General features: G+C 32.0%; 2 protein-coding genes across 2 annotated transcripts; one reads left to right on the top strand and one right to left on the bottom strand.

Annotated features, from left to right (window-relative positions):
• Nucleotides 1-385: 385 nt before the first annotated feature.
• Nucleotides 386-10328, bottom strand: LOC126830984 (dnaJ homolog subfamily C member 3). The gene is made up of 11 exons (XM_050561630.2): nucleotides 10171-10328; nucleotides 8436-8546; nucleotides 7654-7778; nucleotides 7154-7228; nucleotides 6381-6524; nucleotides 5569-5750; nucleotides 4034-4259; nucleotides 3612-3732; nucleotides 2958-3090; nucleotides 2365-2510; nucleotides 386-2073 (listed from the first exon to the last, which is right to left on the bottom strand). Exons 1-11 carry the CDS (start codon nucleotides 10250-10252, stop codon nucleotides 1940-1942), a joined length of 1479 nt encoding a protein of 492 aa, XP_050417587.1. The 5' UTR covers nucleotides 10253-10328; the 3' UTR covers nucleotides 386-1939.
• A 256-nt stretch (nucleotides 10329-10584) lies between these two features.
• LOC126820210 (cilium assembly protein DZIP1) lies at nucleotides 10585-23704 on the top strand. Its single transcript, XM_056098618.1, has 16 exons — nucleotides 10585-10698; nucleotides 12555-12820; nucleotides 13058-13129; nucleotides 14109-14174; nucleotides 15138-15275; nucleotides 15515-15751; nucleotides 17001-17060; nucleotides 17265-17367; nucleotides 17682-17794; nucleotides 18273-18344; nucleotides 18758-18862; nucleotides 20507-20662; nucleotides 21546-21681; nucleotides 22235-22310; nucleotides 22862-22994; nucleotides 23657-23704. Exons 2-16 carry the CDS (start codon nucleotides 12590-12592, stop codon nucleotides 23702-23704), a joined length of 1746 nt encoding a protein of 581 aa, XP_055954593.1. The 5' UTR covers nucleotides 10585-10698; nucleotides 12555-12589.
• The last annotated feature ends 1392 nt before the right edge of the window (nucleotides 23705-25096 follow it).

Raw genomic sequence — 25096 nt, 5'->3', positions numbered from 1 at the left:
CCATGAGGTAATCACTCTTATACGATTGATAATTAGTCCGACAAAGGAGAAGCAAAGACTTCTTTTCGGGACTGGATTGATGAATAGTCTAACAAAGAACTATACTTTGATCACATATACTTTGATCACTTAATTACCCAATCAATCTAGTCTTTTGTTAACAATGATCGAGATGAGTAGTAGTCATACACCCATTACAGTCAATATATTTTGGAATTTTTAATATTATTCACCATATCTTCATATTCCTGGTCAGACGTTTGGAAAATCACATAGGACATGTCTGGAATATACGGGTTAAGGAGCATCCCTGGTTATAACAATAAGTTATGGCCCTAATATCTGTCTACCCATCCAGGTATCAAAAATCTAACTAAGACACAGATTTCTTTTTTGCTGGATTTATTTACAGTTTATAAATGAATAACATTCCATTTCAAACACATTCATTTGAGAAAAAAACTCAATTCATTCACACATTTATACAGAAATATACAGGTTTGTAACAAGTTACCCACTTTGGTAATTTGTTCTAATAATAGGATTATGTACCTTATCGAACATAAATTATTGTAGTATTATCTGACAAATAACAAAAGCATATCTACGAAGTACAACTTGACTTGAGCTCATTCCATAAGTCATCTAAAACAAGGTCTTATTTCATTGAAAAATTAAAGTGACAATTTGTTTTTTTACAAATTAAAGCATTTCTGTTATAAAGTCTATCATTCTAAAATAATTTTCGTCTACATTCGACCATGAATGTTTTATTAAATTTATACGAACAATCCACTCAAGTTTATTTATTAGTGCTGTTTAATCCACCTTATTTTGGTATAAAAGACGTTTCTCCACTGCACACACGGTGAATGGACAAATCTAAATCAAACTACTATTATGCTGTCACAGGCCCTTTAACATGTCTTTAGATAATAATGGACTGAACAACCAAATAAATAAAATGAAATGGGGTTTAACGTCCTACTGTTCTGCTCCTTAACTGGGCTAATGAAGACGGAAATAGAATGAAAATAGCATCTAGTTTTAATTATACTGGGTACAACATATGAATATTTTCAATGGTTGGCATAGGTTTAACCCTATAAATGCAGAATATGATTGAAGCACTTAAGTCAATGAAACCCGACAAGAAATAAACTTAATATATTAATACAAATGAAAATGATTATTGTTTGATTTGAACAACACCTTCTCTGACAAAGAGAAAGAATATTTGGATATATTCAGCAGAGTTACTCTTTTAACTGTGTATTGGGACCTCTTTACAGGTTATGGAAGGAAAATGTCTTCCTGGGCTATGATAAATTTCCAATATATCCTACAGAGAAAATTGTAATGTATCGGAACGTATAATGTTCTTTGAATTAGTGAATACTTATAAAGAAGTTGCTAATAAAGACAGGAATATTTATAAAAGTATTTTCATATTGCCAAGGTGTCACAAAGATCAATTTATTTTGATTCTTTAGATTTTTGAGTTCACTATGATGCTGTTGTTTGTGTCCACTGATATAACCTGCCCTGTAGGGAGTCCCATATATCTTAAGTCTAAACTACAACGTTGTTGCCAGCCATGTTCACCCATGCCTTCAACAGAGCACAATATTTATAAAATTTCTTGAAGTACACTCGAGCCATTAATTTTCTGTAGAGGTTCTTGTTCATTAAAATTTTCTACCGTTTCTTTGATATCAATATGGCCACACTTGATTTGAGAGGAAAGTTTTTCCATAACATTTATAGCCCGATTTGAAATCTTGGTACAAATTAGATTACCTTGAGAAACATACAAAATAGAAAACTATTTCTTAAAAGTAAAGTTTGCATATGATCTAGCCAGGGTTTTGACTTCTGTGTAGAAATAAAATAGTCTTTAAAAACATAACAAAATTTAACAACTAATTCTTGACATTCATCAATTAAAGTGAAATTTAAAACTTCCACCACTACCAAACGGATTAAATCCGTGTTGAAATGGATTACCACCACCTCTATTTTGTTCTTCAGGGTCTAGTGGATCTTCACCTTGATCAAACTGTCTTCGTTTTTCTGAAAATATGAATGAAATTAAGATCACACGTGAGGTATAACATACCAAAATGGCATTATATTCTGATAAGAGTTAAGATTAACCTTGCTGTTCAGGTGCATAAACATGCATCTAATTTGGCATAACTATGGTTTGAACCAAAGTGTGTTTCAAAAGTGAGTAAATTGATGCATTCCAAGGTAAAATATGACATGCCAAGAAATTGAGATATTTCAAATTAAATATGACTATCTAAAATGACATCTATGACAGGATATTACTTTTAGTATTACACGTAAATATACACCTACCTGGATCGGTTAAAACTTCTTTAGCTGCTGCTATATCTATAAATTTCTTCTGGGCTGCAGCTTTCTCTTCATCAGTAAACTTGTCAGGATGCCACTTAACTGCTAATTTTCTATAAGCTTTCAATATTTGTTTTTTACTAGCATTTCTTGAAAAAATTAAAAGTATATTTACATGTATGTCTACAGGCACTATTACATTTTGTATAACACAAATGACACTTACTAATAGACATCAACAAACAAAAATAAGACACAATATTATAAGAGAGAGAGATAGAGAGAGAGAGAGAATAATCTTGTTGACTTCAAATCAGTGCATGTCACACAAGTTGATAAGAAATGTAAATATGGCAAAATTATAACATAAACTGTGGGTCTGACATGTAGATACTGAATTTTTTTTTTTTTTTTTTTACTTAATTAGATGTTGAAATACTGACATACATTTCTTTTGAAATACTGACATACATTTCTTTTTAAATGAACTACAGTAACAAAAATATTTTAACAATATAAGAATTAGACCATTCAATCAAGGAACAATTTAAACATATTAATGCATTGTTGGCCTAGGATATGTTTTACACGCTTACCTTTTTACACCTAATATTTTATAATAGTCTCTCTTTTTTGACTGCTTTAATAATTTATTAGCTTTATTTAAACCTTCTTTAACTCGTCTATTTTCACCATCTATATTACTAGCTGTTTGATAATCATTTATAGCTGGAACACAAAATATATAATATTTACACAATGCTTTTCAACTATATTGTTGTTCTAATGTTTCCGAACCTAGCTGATAATAAAAAAGAAAAATCTATGTATACAGTAGGCCTTACTCTCACAAAACGTCCAAATAAAGGTGTTTCAAAATGTTTTATTGCTATTTTGATCTTTTAATTTGATAGTATATTTATAGACGCATTTTTGTGAAAATCTCAATTTCGACCAAAATCAATATTTTCACTTGTTTTGTTTGTAGCTCAATATTAGAATTTGCTCATTCTGACTCATTTAGCCTCACAGGTCACATAAATATGGGAAATTTTGTGTGTGAAATAGCTTTATGTAATGTCTGCTTCCACCGAAGGGATATCGCAGACAATGGGAAATTTTGTCTGTCATGGGGTCTTATACAGTCCTGCATCACTAACAAGTGGAGAACAAGCTGGGATTTTCTGATTGGTTAATGAGTCAGGTATTAAATTAGACTCTTTTTTTTTTCAACAAAAAAAATGCCATACCTTCTTCATAGTTTTCATTAATAATATGCGCTTCAGCTCGATCTACAAGCGCTTCTAAATTATCTGGATCCATTTCTAAAATTTTAGTGCATTGTTTTATAGCTTGTACAAAATGACCACCCTGTAATAATAAATATAGATTGTTGTATGATAAAAACTAAAAGTGAAAGATATGAAACAGTACTAAAATGTATAAAATAATGTGACATATTATTCAAATTTAAATGTTCTTATATCTTTTACTCTTTTAAATTATTTCCTTTACACAATGTTTTAAAGCATTTCACTAGTTTTCATGTTCATGATCAGTTCAAAACAAGTAATAATTATTCATTTTTATAATCAGTTCAAACCAATTTATAATTATTCATGTTTAAGATCAATTCAAAACAAGTAATAATTATTCATGTAATTATACATACCCTTGAATAACATTTACACCTATGTGAAGCTGCTTTTAAAACATAATGAAACACTTCTGATTCTATTTTTTCCATCTGTTCAGCTTTTTTTACACATTCATCATATTGTTCCTCATTAGTTAATTCTTGAGCTGATGTCATTAATTTCACAAGTTTTTTCACTTTTTTATAATGAGGGAAACATTGTTTATGATCGGGATCTAGTTTAAGGCACTCTCTGATCTGGCTGTGAATGAAAATATAGAAGATTCTAAATAATGTATTATTTGAAGAGAAAAAAACAAGACGAACAACATTTTTTTTTATCATGTCCACTAAAATTATTCCGAGCCATGTATTTATTACCTTGACTAAACAGTGTATGGCAGATGTTTATTTGAGACTTACAATTTTGACACTTCGTATTTAATAGTAAGTGCAGGAGGGGCCATGACACAAGAAAAGCCCATGAACAGGACAGCATATGCTATACAGACATCTCAAACAATAAATGTATTTATCAGATCAAGAGAATAATGATGTCATCTGCATGTATGTGCCTCCGTCTATTTAAAAGAGCTAAATTGCTAATATTTGGGAACTAGATATTGACACAAAGGGTTGCAGTGCATATAATAATGTAATATGAATGTATAGAAACTGATTTACATTCAGTTGTTTCTGTTTTAACTGTAATTTCTAATCAATTATGTTCCGCGAAATATGCCAGAAGTCTCAATCGAATGACAATCTCTAGTATCTGGTTATTCCAGTCTACACCGATAGTATTTATTGTGCATGCTCTCCAGATATGGCATCACTGTTTGACATGACTTGTGGAATATGCCTGGCCTCTTCTTCGAGTCCCTTGTTACAAGTGGCACTGAATACCAATGATAAAATGTTTATTTTGTCTTAAATATTGGATATCAGAAGCTCACCTTTTCCCGGTAAGTTCACAACATCAATGTTGTTTTAAATTGACAAATAATTTGTGTTTTCAATGTCGAAAACTTTGGATAATATTGAGTTAAGAGACTCAGCTACTTTATATTATCCACCGAAACTATCATACTTTTGACTTTTTAAAGTTTGAATTCTGAAACCATTGATATATAATGAGACCATTGTTGAATCCTATGTAGTGGTAGGTCAACAAAATCACATCATCTCCAATCAGAGTAACAAATTGATAGTAATTTTGCTGGACAGTATTTTATGCCGTAGCATGGCAATGTATTAATAGTACCGTCACTGGCCCATTCAAAAGACATCACGGTCAAATATCAGTCTCTCATTTCAAAATTTGGAAAATCTTTACTCAATCTATTATCAAATTCAAATTTGAAATCTATTTGAGAATTATGTCCAAGGGCTTATTTCTTTTATTTATTTCTTGCTTTTAAGATTTAAAACCTGTATAAAATTTTATAACAAGTACATGGCTAAGCTATCTTCTTGAAAAGCTCCCTGTGATTTCACTTAAATCTGACATCCACACAAATGTCGCTTTGGGATAAAGACTCAAATACAAAATAAATAAATAAAACACCTACTTAAGAGATTCATCTGCTTCGCCCATTTCATAATGTAATTTACTGAGTTTATAATAGCCTTTAGTATTATCAGCTCGTAGTTTAGTCGACTGACGTAAATCACTGGCTGCTTTAAATAAATCTCCCTGGGCTTCGTAACATTCTGATCTTATTTCATGAAACGTTGGATCCCATGGACACACCTAAAAAAAAAAAAAAAAAAAAAAAAAAGATATATATGTGTCAAATCTCTGTCTTGCCATGTAGATGCAGAATCTTATTTAAATGGTCTAAACAAAAAAATCATATGAAACTTCAGTTTACAAGAAAGTAATAGTTTCCTTTGTAAACTGGGTGTTTTAGATCATTTAGTATTTGTTTTATAGACACTATACATGTATATAAGCCAGTAGGGCTCTATTGTCCAATCATAATTTATTTAGATATATAATACTGTATTAAAACATTGTTTTTAAAAGTAACAGATATACAAAAATGCAGATGCAGGACCAGGCAGCATTAAATTATTGTTGTCGCAATAAAAATGAAATAGAATGAAATGTGGGTTTAACGTCCTACTGTTCTGCTCCAAAGCCCCAATAAAAACTCAGTCTTGGCCTTACAGATACCAAGTTGCAGTGGGAATCATACACTAGGTAGGATATGCTTACACTTTCTCAAATATGTGATACCCATTTCACTTAATTATTTAACAATTTTTATTATGGTGCATTTTTTGTTTATATATGCATCGTCAGTTCTTGTGTTGTCTGTTTGATGTTCTGTTGAATTGACCATGTATATCGTGTGATATTAAAAACAATTGATCTTACCTCAACAATTTGACCTAAAACTTCTATAGCATCTTGATAGTTGTTCTCTTCATATAATCTATAGGCTAAACTTATTGAATCTGGTAGTTCATCTATTTTGTGTATATACATGGCCGCCTCTTCACTATTAGGATTTTTTCTCAGCTGTGAAAAATAAACAGTAACTTTAGTGTAATGTAATCAATATAGTTTACATAATGTAAGCAGGTGCTTTAGTAAAATATATACACAACTGGTTGACCAAGGTAATGTATATGTAGGTTACCAAGACATTTGACAGCAACATTTCAAAGAGACAGACAACAATACAAAGGGGTAAATAAAGGAGTTTCATGTCTCATCAATGCAATCCTTCAGTCATATGTGTATCTTTTTCTATAGTCACATGTGTATGATGTTAGGAAGGAGATAGCAGCATTTTCAACAACTCTTCATCAAATATCAAGTGTTCTTTTACATACACTTCACTATGTACATAGGTGAACCTCAGATTTCCATCCCATTTGAACAACATAGTTACACTTTCTTTGCCAGTCCCACAAGTGGGATCAGACTTGGCATATCCCGCAGCTCTTTTCAGCAAACACCTCAATTCGAAACGGACATCATAATATAGAATCCAATAATATAGACTCTAATAACAATCGAGATCTGTAAATTCAGTGACATGAGAAATCCTTTAGAATATAAATAAAAACTGCAGTTGGTTCCAACAATTTTATACATGTACTCCATTTTTATTTGTAGAAAATGATAATTACACATCAACTTACCACTGTTGCAAAATCATCTCTGGCATCCTGATATTTTCCTTGTTTTAAAAGAACGCTTCCTCTTTGTATTCTGGCCTGGAAAAGAAATACCACAGACATCCATAACAAATATATAGAAAAGAATGAGAATTCATAAGCTTTCTTACACTTACAGTACAACCACATTCCAATGCCCTGTTTGATTTCATATAATGTATTTATTTATTACTAGTATCAGTCAAATTTGCCCCTGTTTAAAGTCAATCACTCTCTTACTGTTCAACAAAATGATACTCATAGACTTCAATGGACATTATCAGATGCACCAAATATAGAAAGAATTTAGATTTTCCTCATTTGAATTCCTTTGAAATTTCTGGTAGATCAACTTGCGGTGTTCAGTACTGAAGTTTTAGAAAGTACATGTAACTGACAGTGGTGTCAAGTCAACTACAATATATACTAAAAACTTTCAACCCTAAATATAATGTCAAAATAATTTTAAAAACACTGGAACTTACAGCAGTAAAATCTGGACGAAGTTTGACCACTTTTTCTAAATCGGGTAAAGCCGACCGAGATTTCCCTAAAGCCAGATAAACTGTTGCTCTTTTAAAATAGGTCATATAGTTATCGGGATCACCCTCTGCAAAAGAAAATAAATTTGTCAAATATAAAATACATGTCAGAGGAATGATTATTTAAAATCAATGTCCCAGTATAGTAGGCCTACCACTGTGAAGAAATCCATACTTTATGAAAAAATGTAAGCCTATATTATTTGTAAAAACAGAAATAAATAGTAATCAGTTTAGAAATATAGACCTACAATACAGTATTTAATTTTTCTAAGGCATGTCCACAGGCCTAATTAAATCAAATTTTACAGATCAAAAGAAATCTCCCAGTAGGATTAAATTATCTAGCAGAATATTAAGTACCGGGTAATAATTTGAATTATTGGCTTTAGCCACATGTGCAGCTGTCCTGCCATAAATTTAATATAGAGTTATTTCAATAACAAAAACTGTAATGATATCCACAATCTAAAGCTTTCGTCTGACAAATGAAAAGAAGTCATTGATATTTGTCATATTATAGAAAGTCATTTGTAGGTATGGTACATGTATGTATGTTTGTGGCACATACATGTAGATTCTTGTATCTGGGCCACAATTTTGTAATTTGATTTATAACAATGTATAAAAAATAATTTAAAAATTATTTTTTATACATTGTTATAAATCATTATAAATTAACTTCACAAGAGGGTATTTGATTTCTTTTCTGACTCTTGTCTTACCTACGGCCGCATGATAATGTGACAATGCATCAGCTAACTGTCCAGCTGCTAATAGCTTTTTTCCCATTTCTAAATGCTGTTCTACTTCTGGATTGGCACCAGCTGACAGTCCTGAAATTTAAACAAAATTGTATAATGAATAGGCTTTGAAGGTAAGGACTATCTTTTGGTGGGTTTTTTTTTATCATTACCTAATATCAAGAATGACAGTGTTAGTTTCATCAAGGTATATTTCTTGTAAACCGCCTTGATTAGTGTTTTTATTTATGTATAATATCACCCACCAATGTTTTAAACAGAAGTCATATTACATCATCATTCAAAGTCAGACACAATATGTATTGCGATTCATAACCAGGTCATTATTTACCAAGAAATCAACGTTACAGGAGAAATGAATAATTCATATTTTTAGTCCTGTCGATGTTGTAGATATAAAACTGTTTTATATCAGGATATTGATGTGGATCAAAATAAGGACCAAAGTGTTTGTGTATCCTACATGCACATGTGACCTGGATAATTAAGTGTGATACATGATACATCATGTCAGCGCACTAGAAGAATGATTTTATTTCTACAACAGGTTTAGAATTAGCTACGAGAACGTAGCTAAAAACGTTGAGATATACTGATGTGTTTGTTTTTAGCTACGATTGGATGCCTTTAGTTCCAAGTGGCAAACTCAATTTCTTTATTAATGCATGTAACATCTTTAAAATAGATAAGTTTATGATATTATGATTAATTAAACTTACAGAGGCCAATGTAGTGGCACAACTGTCGCCTAACTCCAAATATTCGCGTTTAAATTAATGAAGCGTTGTTTTTGTCTGACATTTCACCGCCATCGAAATCCATTCATAGTTACTGTGCTTTCGATTGTCCTTTTGATTGGCTGTTATAAAAGCCTTATATTTAGCCCCGCCTTCATGATGACAGCGTATCATTTAAAAAGATGGCGGTCTTAGTAACGGCTTAACGCCTCGATTTTAAAAACGACGATTTGTACCCGTTTCAGGTAGGATTATATGCTTAATTGTAGTTGGGTGTTGTAGAAATATTATAAATAACAATAATCAATCCTTGTTTTGATTAAAACTATTGTCAATTTTGTTTAAAAATGCAGGGTGTGAATCGCTCCGGCAGCTGCAACGTTATAGGTCATGGCCTCAGTTCTTAACTCGAAACACGGGGGGTTGAGAGATTAAGGTTTGTTATCTAGTTTAGAATAACAAGCAAACAGTGAGACTGATGTTCCCCACTGTGGGGATGCCATATTCTTATCTGGAGAGCATATACGCAATAAATACTATCGGTGTAGACTGGAGTAACCAGGCGCTAGAGATTGCTATTCGATTGAGACTTGAGACATTCATATTATATTAGCCTATCATATGCCTTGCGATACATATTTGTTTTCACTTTCTATGTCCCAAATATTTAATAGCCAACCAACACCAGAATCTTTCCACTTCACTCACAGGCAGAAACTAAAATGACTATTTAACACTTGACCAGTATACAAATTGCTGTTACTTACGATTAAAAAATAGATATGTAATATGAAAGCAAAAAAAGGTTACACCAGATTCGTTTCTCACTCAAGTTTTAATGTCAAAATCCAACTTTCAGTTTAGAATCTGTTGAGATCTCGATACCCATTTCGGCATTTGCGAATAATGCCAATGGATGGTCTACTCCCCACTAAATTGGTGAATAATTTATTACTTACCAAACAACTGTATATCAAATGTTAGAAGACAAACACATAGTGATTGTATAAAACGGCCGAAACCGATCATATTCGAAAACATTTTCTTCTGATTACAAGAACATCACTTACACACTAAACTCATTCACGATTGTACACATCGCCTTACTCGTGGTCTCTTTCGATTGGACAAATGATATTATTTCCGGTTCATGTGTCAATGGGGTCAAGAACTGACCCCATTTTACTTCGGAAACGTTGAACGTTCATTGGTTTGTAAACACGTGTGGCAAAATATATATTTTTGGGGACAGTTTATTGCTATTTTTTGTAAATAAACCTGAAGTTAAACATTGTTTTATTTAATAATCTACACTAAAAAAATTTCAAAAGTAGTCTTCGAGATTTTAGTTCATATAAATTTCCCATGAGCCTCGCGTAGCATTCCAAAATGGTGGCAATTTGAGTTGACAACGAAAAATATTCATTTACAAAATGAATTTACCTTGAGAATAAATATTATTTGCGCCTTCTTTGTCATCGAAGCGTGTAAGTACAACGTGTAGGTTACAATCATCAGATTTAACGTATTTGTACATGTTTTAACAAAGGGCAAAATCTTACTTTAATCTTGAAAATCAAATCAAAACTTGATCTGACCTGTCACTTTCAGTGTCGTACTATCTATCAAGATGCAAGTCAGTCACTGAATCACCCAGAGAGTGTATGACTGTATACTTTGGTGACACCCATTGAATGAACTTCATTATGTTATTGTTGTATAGTTGAAATAAATATATGTATAAGTATAACAAGCAGTCAACATTCTGGTTAAGTCTGGACAAAAGAAAAGTCCTCAGAGTGTCAGACAGTCATACTCCTAGTCCTATGTAATTATGTATGCTCATATATATATGCATGTCAAGTATGTGTGAGCCTAATTTTTTCAAAGGGCTGGTTGAGACGCAGCAAAAATTTGTTCAGTTCCCACTAAAATATATAATCAACTGTGCGATCATACTTCTCTTTCCGTATCACCATACGTACTCCTATTTGTACCACTAAACTGACTGTCAAAAAATTCATTAAAGCAGATAAAACTAACAAAGTGATCTATGGACATTGTGAATTTCGAGTAGGCACATTATCAGTATGTGTGAAATTGCTTTGTTTATCGTCAGCTTCCACCAAGGTGATACCAATATCGTCGACAATTGCATTATTATGTGATGAAGGGATATTTAAAAGATTAGTGAAAATTATGAATATTATTATGTTAATGTACAAAACAAGAAATGACAGAAAGGTAATCCATTAGATATCCAGGAGAGACTTCAATACGAGCGTGCAGATTAGTAAACGGAAATTAAACAAGGAAAAGTGTCTTGCTGTTCGGGTTTTGACAAACCAAGGTTCTTTTGTACATGTAAAAAAAACCAGACTGACAGTTGGAATTCGAAATAAGAGCAGGTTGTAGCACTGCTGTCCAGGCAAAATTTTCCTCAACTAATTGTTTTTCTTTGATGGACATATAATCTAATCACTTTGATGAGCTCACAATACACTACATGTGAGTAGGCCTACTTAACACCAATAATACCAGCTCAGTCAATTGATTAAATCAATTAGGTTATTATAATTGATAAACACTTTGTTTAGACAGAAAAGAGTCCAATTTGCCTATGGAAGAGATCCTGCTTGTTTTTTGGTTGTCCTGATTGATCTTGGTATCGGTCTGACTTTATATTAGTCCAACTGGTCTTTTTCTGTGTAGTCTTTTGTCCAACATGTAATGGATTCATAATTTACCAATTGAAAAAATGGTAAAATGAGTGGTTCTGTAAAATTCTGTTTCAAATTCTGAATTCTGTTTCTGTGGGTCAATTCTGTGATTTCCTCGAAACACACCCGCCTCAAGTGTACAACTTTGAACTTTCTAAACACTAGTAGTAGTATCTAGAAATATATTATCTAGATTAATTCAGTAAAATTCAAATTAGTGTCAGTCTACCTCAATTGGCCAAGAAAGGGAAAGCAGGCATTTGGTATTATTTCTGGAGTATAATTAGTTACTTAAAATTATTAGCCTTGGTGAACTGCTTATTTACACTTCTTGATAAAAAGTGCATCTTTGTTTGAAAGTTTTGTTTTCACAGTTAGTGAGAAATATTATGCTACTAACACCAGTTATAATATAAGTAGCATATAGCACACACAGTGATCTTTTATAAGACAGAAATAAGAACGTTGGGAAGAAAAATGTTGGCCTTCCTATGCTTGATTTCAATTTGCAACACACATCTACCGTCCATTTCAAGAATCCAGTGTTTGTCCTAGGGAAGTAAAGTTATTACAGACCTAAAACCATCTGATTCTTTTGAAAGTTTTCTGTTACATTTTAACAGGATCCAAAATTGAAGAAAACTGAAAAGAAAACAAAATGGCTACACAGTACATGTATGCACCATCCCACAGTTATGGCCATCAAGGCGTACAGGCTCATGATAGCTCTGGACAAAATGGAAGTTTTTCGTTCAAGAAGAGATTTGAGCATATTGATTGGAGAAAGATAGCATCAATTGACATTGATCAGATATCAAGAACTCTTGACTTTAATGCCTTACAAGAAAACATTATGAACCTTACGTTCTGTAATATTGAGAGTGAATTGGTAAGTATTGTGTATTTTATCTTCAAAGGAAAACATACAGGGTAACCTTATTAGTTCCTAATTATTGAAATCTGTAAAAGTAACAAATTCAGTGGTAGGTAATCTAGTCTGTCATTATATTTTTAATAAAAAAAAAAAACAAGATTGATAATAACAAGACCCTTTAACTTTAAAGATTCTCCATTTCAACTTTAGATCTTGAGAATACACGTATGTATGTATTTAATTCTTTATTAGGACATGAGAATGGTGGACCCTAATTTCGTGAAATTATTTAAACTGGCACAGTTCACTATTGAATATCTATTGGTAAGTTTGTTTCTTTAAACCTCACAATTATTATGTTTCAAAAAAATGTTTGTACTGAAAGAGAAACTGCATAATTTCCAACTCAACACTACTTTACATTACATGGAAATGTAATTTATATTATCTCATCTCTCCTGTAGCTTCTATGTATGCCATGTGTATTTTGACAACCCTGCTCTGATTCCTTTTTTATTGTTCTATCAATGCCAGGGCACCAGCACTTCAATTTTCTTTATTGAAAACTTGATTGTTTTCATTGGTTACTTTGAATGCAACCTATATTGCCCACCATTACTATTCACTATTTGAATGCAAATTGAAATAATAATTCAGTGTGGCCATGGGTTTAGAACATTAGTAATACTAATAATACCGGGTGACACAAAAAAAGCGTTCATCACCTAAACTTGAATAACGAAGAGGGGTCGTCAGGGACCTCTAGTGGTTCCAGCAGGATGGTGCCACCCCCACACCTCAAACGAATCATTGGCATGGCTACAGCAGCGTTTCCCTGACCGACTGATCAGCCGCAGGTGTGACCCGGAGTGGTCACCGCATTCACCGGACTTGAACGCCCCAGATTTTTATCTGTGGGGATACCTTAAGGACAGGGTGTATGGCAACAACTCCCAGACTATCCCTGATTTGAAGGCAGCAATCACAGCAGCAATAAAAGCGATCCCAATGGAAGAATGTGGGAGGGTCATCGAGAACTTTGCCCGCCGGATCCAAATGTGCTTGCAGCACCGGGGAGCTCATTTAGAGCACATTTTTTGAGCACCGGTTAAACAAAGAGTTTTTGTGGTACAGACTTGAAACTTCGGAGATGTCTGCTACATAGACTTAACCTAATGTAGCTGAATTTTTGTGTTAATCTAAATAAAATTTTGGAAGTTATTTGATTTTTATTGATGAACTTTTTTTTTGTGTCACCCAGTACTTAAACATATGTAAAATGAAATATATATAATAATTTCAGCATTCACAGGATTATTTAGCTGGAGTTGTAGCAGCATCAGAAGAAAAGGTCAAAGCTACAGAACAGGTAAAATTTTCTAATTTGTTTTGTGCAATAACTTAACCTAAAAAAAAAGATTTAAAAAAAATTAGAAACAGTTTTCTGAATTCGATATTTTATGCAATTTTAACTAAAGTTTGGGGTCAGTGAAAGTAGTATACGCTTTAGATAAAAAGCTATCTGTTCTTCATATAATAGTTCAATTGTTAACGGTATACTTGTTATTTCGCCATTTTTAGATTAAATCATTAAATGGCGGCTGTGTTTTAATCCATTTAAATCTCTGCCATGGTCTAGAGAGGTGCTTATAGTCTTTTCATGTGAATAAATGTCTAAATAATAGTTTATATAACATTTGAAGCCAAAAAAAAACATCTGATTTAAACACAGATCATATTTCGTTTTGTTTTTTATTGTTCTAAATTTTGTTTTACTTGTCTTCACAATACTAGGATCTAGAAGAGTTGTTATATAACACACGTTCTGGTTGAAGTGAGGGATTAGCCAATGAAATGGTCTGTTGTAGCGAATTCTTGGCGGGCAATGCACGGAACTGTGGGTAAACCACTAGAAACGTTGACACTGATTGGTGAATCAATGTTTTTGCATCATAGGGTCAAAAGCCTTTGGTACAACCTCTGACACGACCTTCCACTAGAACTAGAACCGTTCAGATCTTCATGCAGTGTAGGCCATCGAACGTAAATGGCCGAATGATAGCACAAGGGTGCTGTATCATAAGGTTTATTATTGAGTCAACTGGTGTGATTTCAATTCCCCCGTTGTATCTGACAAGGAGTAGTGTCGCTTGTCCAACCTGGTGGGTTCTCTCTCTCTCTCCCTCTCTCCCTCTCTCTCTCTCCCTCAAGGATAAAAAAAAATGAAAGGAAATGTAAATCTCTATTTTAATCGGATTGCCAAAAAAATGACCTTCAATGGGTTGATTTAGCTCTTACATTGTACGTAATGTTTCTTTAATCTTCTTTTTAGGAAATGTTGAAATTAAAGAATGAAATGGAAAAACAGAAAGAAGAATTGATAGAAATAAAGAAAGAATCTCATAAAAGAAAGAAATTATTAATAGCCCAACAACAGATGATACATGCAGGATCTGATAGTTATAATAAAGTAAGATGATACTTTTAAATCAGTTAACACAAGGTGATAGGTGAAACTCAAAACATTCCATTCCATAAGATTTTGTTAAAAATAGCTAAAGTAATCTGAAGACACTAGATAAATCTATTCTTACTATATAACAATTGGGAACAAGCAGTTTTATAATCATATTAACCTTTTAGAGAGTAATTGTTTCATTATATAATTTGGCTCATTTTGTAATCATTGTTATATTTTTTTTTTTACAGTGTCCTTTTTGTGCAAAAGCCTTTTTAAATAGTTCTTTCCTTCAAGCTCACATATTTCGGCGTCATCATGAATATTCCTCAAAGGGATCTAGTACTGAGGCTCATGGCTCATCAGGAGGAACCATCAGCAAAACTTTAGAAATAGAACTCCATGAAATAAAGGAAAGACTACAGATGACAGAGGCAGCCCTGAAAGAAGAAAAGCGTGCAAATAGATCTCTTAGAAACAGTCTGAAGGTATGAAACATTTAATTAACGCAAAGCTCATTTAATCCTGTATGTTACAAGTTACATAATATATAATACATACATGCCAACTATTCCGAATTTGTCGGAATCATTCCGATTTTCTGAGTTTAATTCTGAATTCCGATTTTACTCTTTATAATTCCGTTTTTTAAAATTTATTGGAAGAAATTTATTATATTTCATGCCTGACCTTTTTGATTGATAAAATCCCTCTCGTTTTATTTTTACATTGCCGATGGTCTCGGCATTCTCGCTGTTTGTTGTGAATCTGATGGCGATACTGTTTGTCGTAGTATGAGTCGGTAAAACAACGAAAATAGTCGAGAACATGTGTCATGTCTTCCTTATTATTATTAATTTAAAATGGAATGAGCTATTATGTCTGGACTAATCAAGATCAAAATGTCATGTGGTTATTTCCGTCATTTGCCGTGTCTAATTTGCATAATTCGCGGTAAAACGACGGAAATAGCCGAAAACATGTCTCCAGTTTTCTCGATTATTATTAATATAAAATGGAATAAGCTAATATGTCTCGACTAATCGAGATTAAAATGTCATGTGGTTATTTCGTCATAGGCCGTGCCTAATTTGCATACTTCGCGGATATTATTTGCTTCGCGGATATTATTTGCTACGCGGAGCCATTCTCGCATACACACACTCGGACAGTACACGTCGGGTTTACCGTTAGTTGTCAGTTACGTTGTTGCTTCTTCCTTAGCCATATTTTCCTTCTGACTTGATAAAAAATGTTTTCAAGCTGTTTTCTATGTGTGAAAAAAAAACAAATTACAATTATAAATAAAACCCAGTATAAATAATTTACGACTTCTACTTCCGCGTCGGTCGTCAAGACAAACAAAATGGCTTCCAAAACAAATGTCAGACAAAAATACCGGGAAACTTACGGCAAAGAATTTCCAGGAACCATTACGTCCTCGCGTAGAGGCGACAAATTCGCATTTTGTTTAGTCTTTCGTATATAAATAGGTAAAAAAACCTCAGATGCATGGACCTAAATCACCAGCTGTTTTTATCTAATAATACTTGGCATGTATGATAAAAGATAAAATGTTTCACTATAGAGCTGGCTGTACTAAAGTCTATGGCAGTCTATGAAATAATTTGAATATTGAATTGAGGGTATTGAGTCTACAATAGACTGCTTTTTAAACATACTTCTATTCAATCATAATTGATTATAATATTATGTTCATAAATTTTTTTATATCAGGATGGAGATCATAACATTAGTAGTGAAGTTTATCAAGAACGATTACAGTACGAAGAACAGGTAGGTAGAATTATTGATAATTAATAAGTTAGTTAAATGCATTTGACACAATCTTCTGTTGTTTTCGGTTACTGGCTTAAAATAATCGGCCATATTGCCCAGTAAAATGATTAATTAATTATTTAATAAGGTTTTTGCAGGATAACAATTGCAACCTATCTAGTTTAATTTAACAATGCTTATAAAACATTTCTTTATTTACAGCAAAGAGAAATGGAAGAAATGAGACATAAATATGAAAAAGAAATACAAGATTTAAATTTAAAACAACAGGCAACAGAAAGAGCTCTAATAGATATGAGACAAGGTAGGTCATGCGTATATATATGTATATATGTAGGATACATTCTGTACTTCATAAAGATCTATCAAGTTCTCATGTAATCGTCCATGTTAGACATTTCTATAAATTATAGCAGTGTTTGTGTTGAACAATGCATAAGGTACACAATTACCAATTGGTGTACTGGAAATGGCGAGATTGATTTTCTGCTTTAAAGACGCATGATTTTATAAGCTGTTAATTGATAAGCTATATACCAAATCAGAATATGAAATTGAACATTTGATTGTTTATTTCATGTCTATCTATTTGTTAATTGATATATTTGTATTTATTAGGACGCAGATCTAATATAGGTAATTTAGAGGATGATGATGATGACATGGATCCTAGACTCGTCAATAAACAGTCAAAAGAAGTTTTAGAATTACAGGAACAATTACATGTCATGGTAAGAAAACATAAAAACAGTTATTCTGAATTGTCTATTAATCTTTTCGTACCTGGACTGCCCAAAACAATTGCCTCCTCTAGGCCCCCAAACTGCCAGAGTCACATGAATAGCTGTGAACTATCTTAAGGACTCTATACTAGTTTTGTGCACTGGAGGAAACAGCATTTTTGAAAAAATGAGCTTTGAAATTCTATATGAAAAAAGACTCTTTTTTTATTCAATAATTACATGAATCAAGTAATAGGTGATTAACATAACTGCATTTCAGAATTTGATGGTCCTGGAAATCAATGTTGGTATTATTTAAAAGTTCAAATTTACTTACATCAGGTTATTGCATTATTTTCAAACTTATTTTGGCCCCTGATGTGTGCAGTTTTGAAATTTTGAGTTTAATCATTTAGTTTCATGTACACTGTCCAACGTTTAGGGTTATTATAAATGTAATCAGAACTTGATTTTATTATTTTTGCAGAGAAATCAAATGGATAAACAAAATAAAAAATGGTCTAAGAAGATTAATGAAATGTCCGACACTCGAAATCAGGTAATGAAAGTATTATTTAAATGAAAATAAAATCTTTCAAATATAATCAAGAGTCATATATGAGTAGCAGAATGGATAGTTTATCGCTTTAACTTCAGCTAATCTTTAGCAATATTTCCTATACTTTGAGAAGAGCAGTAATGAAATTATTCAATAATGAAAAGTAATTCAACTCAGGCTTACGTCCATAATAAAACTAGTACTTTAATGGACAAAGGATCATTGGTGATGACTTTGTTGCAGATATTTCCACTTTGATAGTGGAGAATGTATATAAATGACTACACAATGTCATTTAGAATGTATGAAAACAATTACATCATCTAAATCAAAAGAAAGTTGGGTTTTTTTAAAAAAATAAAAACAATTCCAACATCTAGTTTTAGAATTAAACATTCTTTTTATAATAACAGTTGATGAATGCCCTAGAGAAGACAGATAAAGAATTATTAGCTAGTAAGAAAATACAGTCACCAGAAAAAGATCAACAACATACACAAAATGAAGATATTCTTAGAGTAAGTTACATTTAATATTTTTGTCTTTTTCTCTTTGGTTTGTAATTTTTGATAGCATAGTGTACATGTAATTGTTTTTCTTTAACAAAACGCTCAATGTCAAACTTTGTAGACTACAGACTAGCTCAATTTATATTGTTCATTTTTCGCTCCATTTCTGAATCACTATACTTTCTATTCTCCTCTCCTTGTGTACAATTAAAAAATATCTAGAAGCTCCCAAACTAAGTCTTGTTGTTTCTGTCAATTCTCTACTTTAAATTTCTTTTATTAGAAAAGACAACCAAAGGTAAGCTATTCATTAGTCTAATTAAAATTTGACCTTTTTTCACTTCTGTTTTAATTTTGGTTGACCCCACATGAAGATCTAACTACATCAATTCACTTTTTTTGAAGTATAATTTTAGCAAATGTGATTGTTTAAGATCATATTTTAGGTAAACCAAAGCATCTGTTCATAGATTAGATGAACAGGTGGGTCAGGTAATTTGAGCACAAGTTTCTTAAATGGTACGTGTATATAACTCAGACTTTACTTAGAGATGCTGTTAGATCTTATATTGTAAAGTGTAAATATAAACAACATAAAAATTAAAAAGAAAGTGAAAGTAAGATCTAATTCAAATTAGCGTGGCTGTTAGTTTGTTTACTTTTATGACCTCATCCGTTTGTTACCCCTTTGTAATCCTAAATACAGTCTGAAACAACTTGAATTCAATTTCTTTTCAGCAGTTTAAAATTGTGTATATTATATGCATGATTCACAGTAAACAGCATTAACACTGTCACTGATGATACCTAAACAATAACAAATCAATCCACAATCAGTGATGTGGTCATGTCAACAATTTGAAATGCAGCCAAAATATTTTAAAGCACTTGTGTAAATTGCATGTAAATGGGGTTTACGCCCTACTTTTCCGCATAAAGCAGGATAATAATGTGCATGGACTGTTGAACTTTTTATACATTCACGTTAGGTTGGCATTTTATGGGGACTATATTTTTGTTGTCCCCTTGCCTCCCTCCCTTCACTGTTGGTTTGTTCCTGTCAAATTTTACCCTGAATTACATATGTTTATTATTAATATTAATCATCTAATATTTAGTTAAACCTCTACCCTCATGATTGACATTAATAATATAATGATAAAGTTTATGATCAGCTTTTAACATGAATATGTGTTAAATCTCTATGAAATGTACATGTACATTTTCCAAATATTCTTTAGCGTGTCCTGTTCAGAATAAGCATACAACAGTCATTGAATGCATTTAATACAAAAACTCAAGAAACTGACTTAAAACTGTACCATGTACAGATTATAAAGATTTGAATCTCCAGTGTAGGTTCAGATAGTTGCTTGGGACTAGATCCGAATATGGGTTCTAAGAGTCTTCGAAACATAATTAACCAATTTTACACACTGAATTATATCTGGGATATATGTTCACTTAACACTAGATGACGTGCTACATATATATTTTATTCATTATTATCCATAAACCATAAAATTTATGCCATTGACATTGGTTTTCTTCTAAATAAGGGTATATCTTTGAGCAATCGAAATATTCTTACTATACCGGTTGTGAAATAACAATATATATTTGGTATTCAAAGCTTATTTTATATTTTATCAGAAATCAAGAGAACAAGAACAGTTATTATCAATGTTAGAAGAAGAGATGGAAAGAGATGCAGAAAAAAACAGATTAATAGAAGCAAAGAAACGAGAAGAAAGACAAAAGAAAGAAGAAAGAGAAAGAGAGGAAGAAAGACACAGAACTGTTAAAACTGTAAGTCATTAAAGCTACATTCCCATGAAAGTATTCCAATAAAAGTATTGCATATTTGGTATTTATGGAAAGTATAGAGACACTCAGTTTTACTAGAAAAATACTGAACTCCCTGACAAAGGACAAAAATGGAAGGGTATCACAAACTGGCAGTCTGTCTGCTGGAATCCTTATACAGAATTTATATCATATGTCTGTTGGAGTGATGTAAGGAATACGGCTTATCAGCTGATCTGAGAACATTGATAGACTTACATGTCGGAAAAAGAAGTTGGCATTGGATAATCCAAGAATTTACTTTGGCTTTGATATTAAATGGACAGGGACTAACGACAAATACAAGCTGAATGGTTTCTTCCTTAATCAAGTCATTTGGCAGATAAAGCTTCTTAAAATAGATTCTTGGAGCATGGGGTTGTTTTTATGCAGTTTAAATGTTTTCATAGGGATTTGAAGTTAACTTTTGATAGATAAATTAATTTGAATATGTTTTTTAGTCCAACTATCGTAAAAACACAGAAATTGTATGCGGGAAGGTATCTTAAGTACTTAATAACAAAACGTGCACCTGTACGCTGTAATCTACAGACTTCAGTGGCTATATGATGTGATGTAAAATATATATATTTCTCAGTGACTACTGAACCCATTTCTATTCCATTTAAATTTGAAATTAAGTGTCATATGTTTAAAGTAAACAGAAATGGACGTTATTGCATCATTACTCTAAACAATATAGATAAAACGAGAGCCATTTTGATCATCTGTCAGCCATTAGAAGATTATCAAAAAATGACAATACCTCTCTGAATAAATATGTCTGTAATTATTAGTTGAACATTCGATACATATTAATCGGTACAAATATAATTTATTATTTTAGAAAAGTGAAACAATTGTAGAAACTATAGTAAACAAGAGAACAAGAACACAGGGACTTCAATCATCACTATCACCACAAGTCAGACGTTCTACTTCACCTGCTAGAATGGAACCTAGTGATGATGAGGACGAGTCAGGTATTGCCATTTAATAAAGATTAATGTGTAATTTATATTTGTTGGGCTGCCAAATTGTCTTGTACAGCATTAGACTGTTAGACCAAAGATTATGGGTCTATCTCCATGCATCAAAAGGTTTGATTCTGTAGTTTGTAAAAATGAGTATGGTTGCCTACCAATTCTTGTGTGTTTTCTCCACATTCTTTGGTTTCCTGCATCTATAGAAGAGTTCACATGCATGCGAATTACTAAGATAAACCATATAAGTTACCCCAAAATAACCTAATTCTGTTGAATAGTCGGTGAACCCTTTGGAGCATGTATGATTTGTGTGGACACGCGTTGTTAAAGTTTGGTGTGTTTTGTTTAATTAGCTGTACATGATAGGTTGAAATTTGAAATAAAACATGCCTTAAACTATAAAAATCGATAAATTAAACAAAAGTTATGAATTATATAAAAATGCAAATTAATAAATATGTCTTATGTCATGATAGGTGTTAATGTTCTCTGTCTGTGCATGCCTGTTAAATTTTTTATTTTTTATTTTTTATTTTATACGACATAACAGAAATGTTGACTGGTACGGGGACTGGAAGTTTTTTGACGTCACAGAAAGGAACTGGTACACTACAATCAACAGGAGGGTATGTACTGTTTAAATACAATTGATCAAATCTCTTTGTTATTTATGTACCAACGATTCTGTAATCGATAGATCCTGAAGCTAAGCACATCAAGCTTAATCTCATCTACAGGTCCAAATTCTCTTGGCTGCTCTGTCAAGACGTTTAGTTGAGCACAGCAACTCGCTGGTTATGTTGAGGACTGAGTAATTAAATGATGGTCATTTCTCATACCCATTGATTTCCCATTATATAAATTCACATAACCAAAGACTGAAGATAAAAAAAAAGATTTTACATAACGGTGATTGTCTACTATTAAAATAGTTCCATGAATTAATTTCCTTTTCACAGAAAAGAAAGGTTCGAGATTTCTCAACTCGATATGTAAAAGCTTGTTAACTATCATTTGTAACTCACCTTAAATGAAAGGTTCGAGAGAAACAGATTTATTAACTTGTTAACAGTCATGTATACCCCACCATAAAATTAACATAAATTGCTGATCATGTAATTGCATTTTTCTGTCTGTCTACTTATATCTGGTTTTTATGTATTTTGTTTATTTACAGATCTAACATAAATCGTACATTAAATACTGGAGACTATTTAAAACATCTACGAAGTAATCCAACATTAGATCTTCTTAAAAAAGAATTTCTGGCACAGCTAGATGAAAAATTGGAGAAAATTGGCGTGGATCCTGTAAGTATGATATTGTTATACAATGGTAAGAAACTGTACAAATACATATAATGTCTTCTAATGGATTCATCTTAAGTGATATTGTACCATTAATTAACTGGTTTCCTTTTCAAAACACATAAAGACTGACAAACTAAGATATTTAGTAAAATATTCTTTGCTTCATTAGTTAACAAATTAAGAAATTTAGTAACATATTTCTTTGCTGCATTAATTAACAAATTAAAATATTTAAAATATTTAGAAAAAATATTTCTTTCAGGTGTTGATTTTTGAAAATCACACCTTCATGCCCTTGTTTCAAAATTAGGAGTGCGAATGAAAGCGTGCCTGCTAAAATCAGCAAAAATCGTATATTGACTATGATTGGTAATTTTACAAATTTTAAAATTTCTTCAATTATGAATGTTATAACAATCTCACAATCTGTTTTGTTTTTTGGGTTTTTTTTTTTTCAATCCTCTTTAACATTTAGAGTAGGGTGTTCTAAACAGTCCCCCTAAACATGACCAGGCGAGCGATTTTTTGGGCATCTGCATTTTTCAAACGTCAATCACTGTTCTTGGCTTCCTTATTTAACAAATTAAGATATTTAGTAAAATATTTCTTTGCTTCATTGTTTAACAAATAAAATAGATGACATTATTAATTGTTTATTTCAGAAACAACCTGGTATAACAGATTTCTTTGCTTCATTGTTTAACAAATAAAATAGATGACATTATTAATTGTTTATTTCAGAAACAACCTGGTATAACAGATTTTGTATGTGATAATAAATTAGCCATGTTGAAAACTCAGAGACAGAGTTATGAAAAGGTAATAATAGATAGAGACTGTTATATTTTGATTAAATATTTTAATGTGACATACTTTCATTATTATTTTTAATATTTAATAGCTATTTTATATCTTATTATGGCTGTTGTTTTTTTATTTAGTTTTGAATGTATAAAAAATTTGAAATATTAGTTGAATCAATTTTATTCCAGAAATATGCTGATTTCCTTCGTTTAAGAGATAAGTTAGATAGAGATGCCACAATTGCAGCTAAAAATAGATACAGAGAAATGAAGAGATCACCACCATCATCTCGTAAGATTATAACAAAGCATTTATTTTTTATTACTAAGCTGAAGAATCTTTGAAGTCAAATTAAATGGGTGATATTTGTGTTGACCAACTGAATTTATGTCTCGACATGTACATGATATTCTTATGGTTAACAATTAAAATTGTCTAACGTTACAATTTAGAGGTCAGATTTTAGTACAAACTTAAAATTCTATATTTTTCTATATTCTATATGTTTTCTTTATAAATCTATTTTATTTATTTCTCCTAGCACACGGCACTTACCATTCATTAAATGGTTCAAGACAAGGTTCACCATATCATACTGGTCAGAGACAGACTTTCCCTCAAGCAGCTCATTCATCTGGTCCTAGTCCACGACCTAGAGGTACTGATAGACAACCAGTACCAACACCAAGATCAGCTAAAACTCTACAATCTACAGGGTTGGCATTACTCAATGTATTATACTTTATAACTTGGAACAAAGATATTAAGTATTTACTTTCCCCAAAAAAGGACACCTTGGAACATGGTAGAAAAAAAATATAAAAATTTAGGGAGTATGGGAGTCAAGGCAGTACATGCCTTTTGGCCCTGCATATTTTAAACAAACAATATATGAATGACTGGGAAGTAAAAAGCATTAAATGTGAGCAAATACAGTACAGCTACTTTCAATATGCCTCATAATCTGTAGAGGGTTGCCCTATCATGTTCTGTAGAGAGGAGATTGCCCTATCATGTTCTCTAGAGGATCACCTTGTAATGTTCTGTAAAGGATTGTGTAGAAAATGGGGTATGTGACTGGGGTTGTACTGTATGATACACAATGAACCTAAGCAACAGGACAACATCATTTTCAGAATTAAGACTTTTACATACTCCTTTTTAGATCTACAACAGAATGGACTAGTACACAGTGGGATTCAGAAGACTCATTTGAAGAATCTGAAATGAACAGTAGAAGACAACAGCCTGCATATGCTTCCCCTAGACAACTACCACCAAGTGTAGCACCACGTTTA

The sequence above is a fragment of the Patella vulgata genome, chromosome 1 (genome assembly GCF_932274485.2).
Source record: "Patella vulgata chromosome 1, xgPatVulg1.2, whole genome shotgun sequence".
In the NCBI taxonomy this organism is placed as follows: domain Eukaryota; kingdom Metazoa; phylum Mollusca; class Gastropoda; family Patellidae; genus Patella; species Patella vulgata.
The sequence above is the reverse complement of the archived record's forward strand: the minus strand, read 5'-3'. Positions and strand labels throughout refer to the sequence as shown.

What these genes read in the sequence shown, in the direction of transcription:
- LOC126830984 (XM_050561630.2), bottom strand. Translation starts at nt 10,252, where the DNA reads ATGTTTTCGAATATGATCGGTTTCGGCCGTTTTATACAATCACTATGT. An exon ending in ACATTATCATGCGGCCGTAG is followed by an intron (nt 7,779 to 8,435) that starts GTAAGACAAGAG and finishes TTTCTTTTGCAG; the next exon opens with AGGGTGATCCCGATAACTAT. An exon ending in TTCGTCCAGATTTTACTGCT is followed by an intron (nt 7,229 to 7,653) that starts GTAAGTTCCAGT and finishes TTTCTTTTCCAG; the next exon opens with GCCAGAATACAAAGAGGAAG.
- LOC126820210 (XM_056098618.1), top strand. Translation starts at nt 12,590, where the DNA reads ATGGCTACACAGTACATGTATGCACCATCCCACAGTTATGGCCATCAA. An exon ending in GTAATATTGAGAGTGAATTG is followed by an intron (nt 12,821 to 13,057) that starts GTAAGTATTGTG and finishes ATTCTTTATTAG; the next exon opens with GACATGAGAATGGTGGACCC. An exon ending in AAAATGAAGATATTCTTAGA is followed by an intron (nt 18,863 to 20,506) that starts GTAAGTTACATT and finishes ATATTTTATCAG; the next exon opens with AAATCAAGAGAACAAGAACA.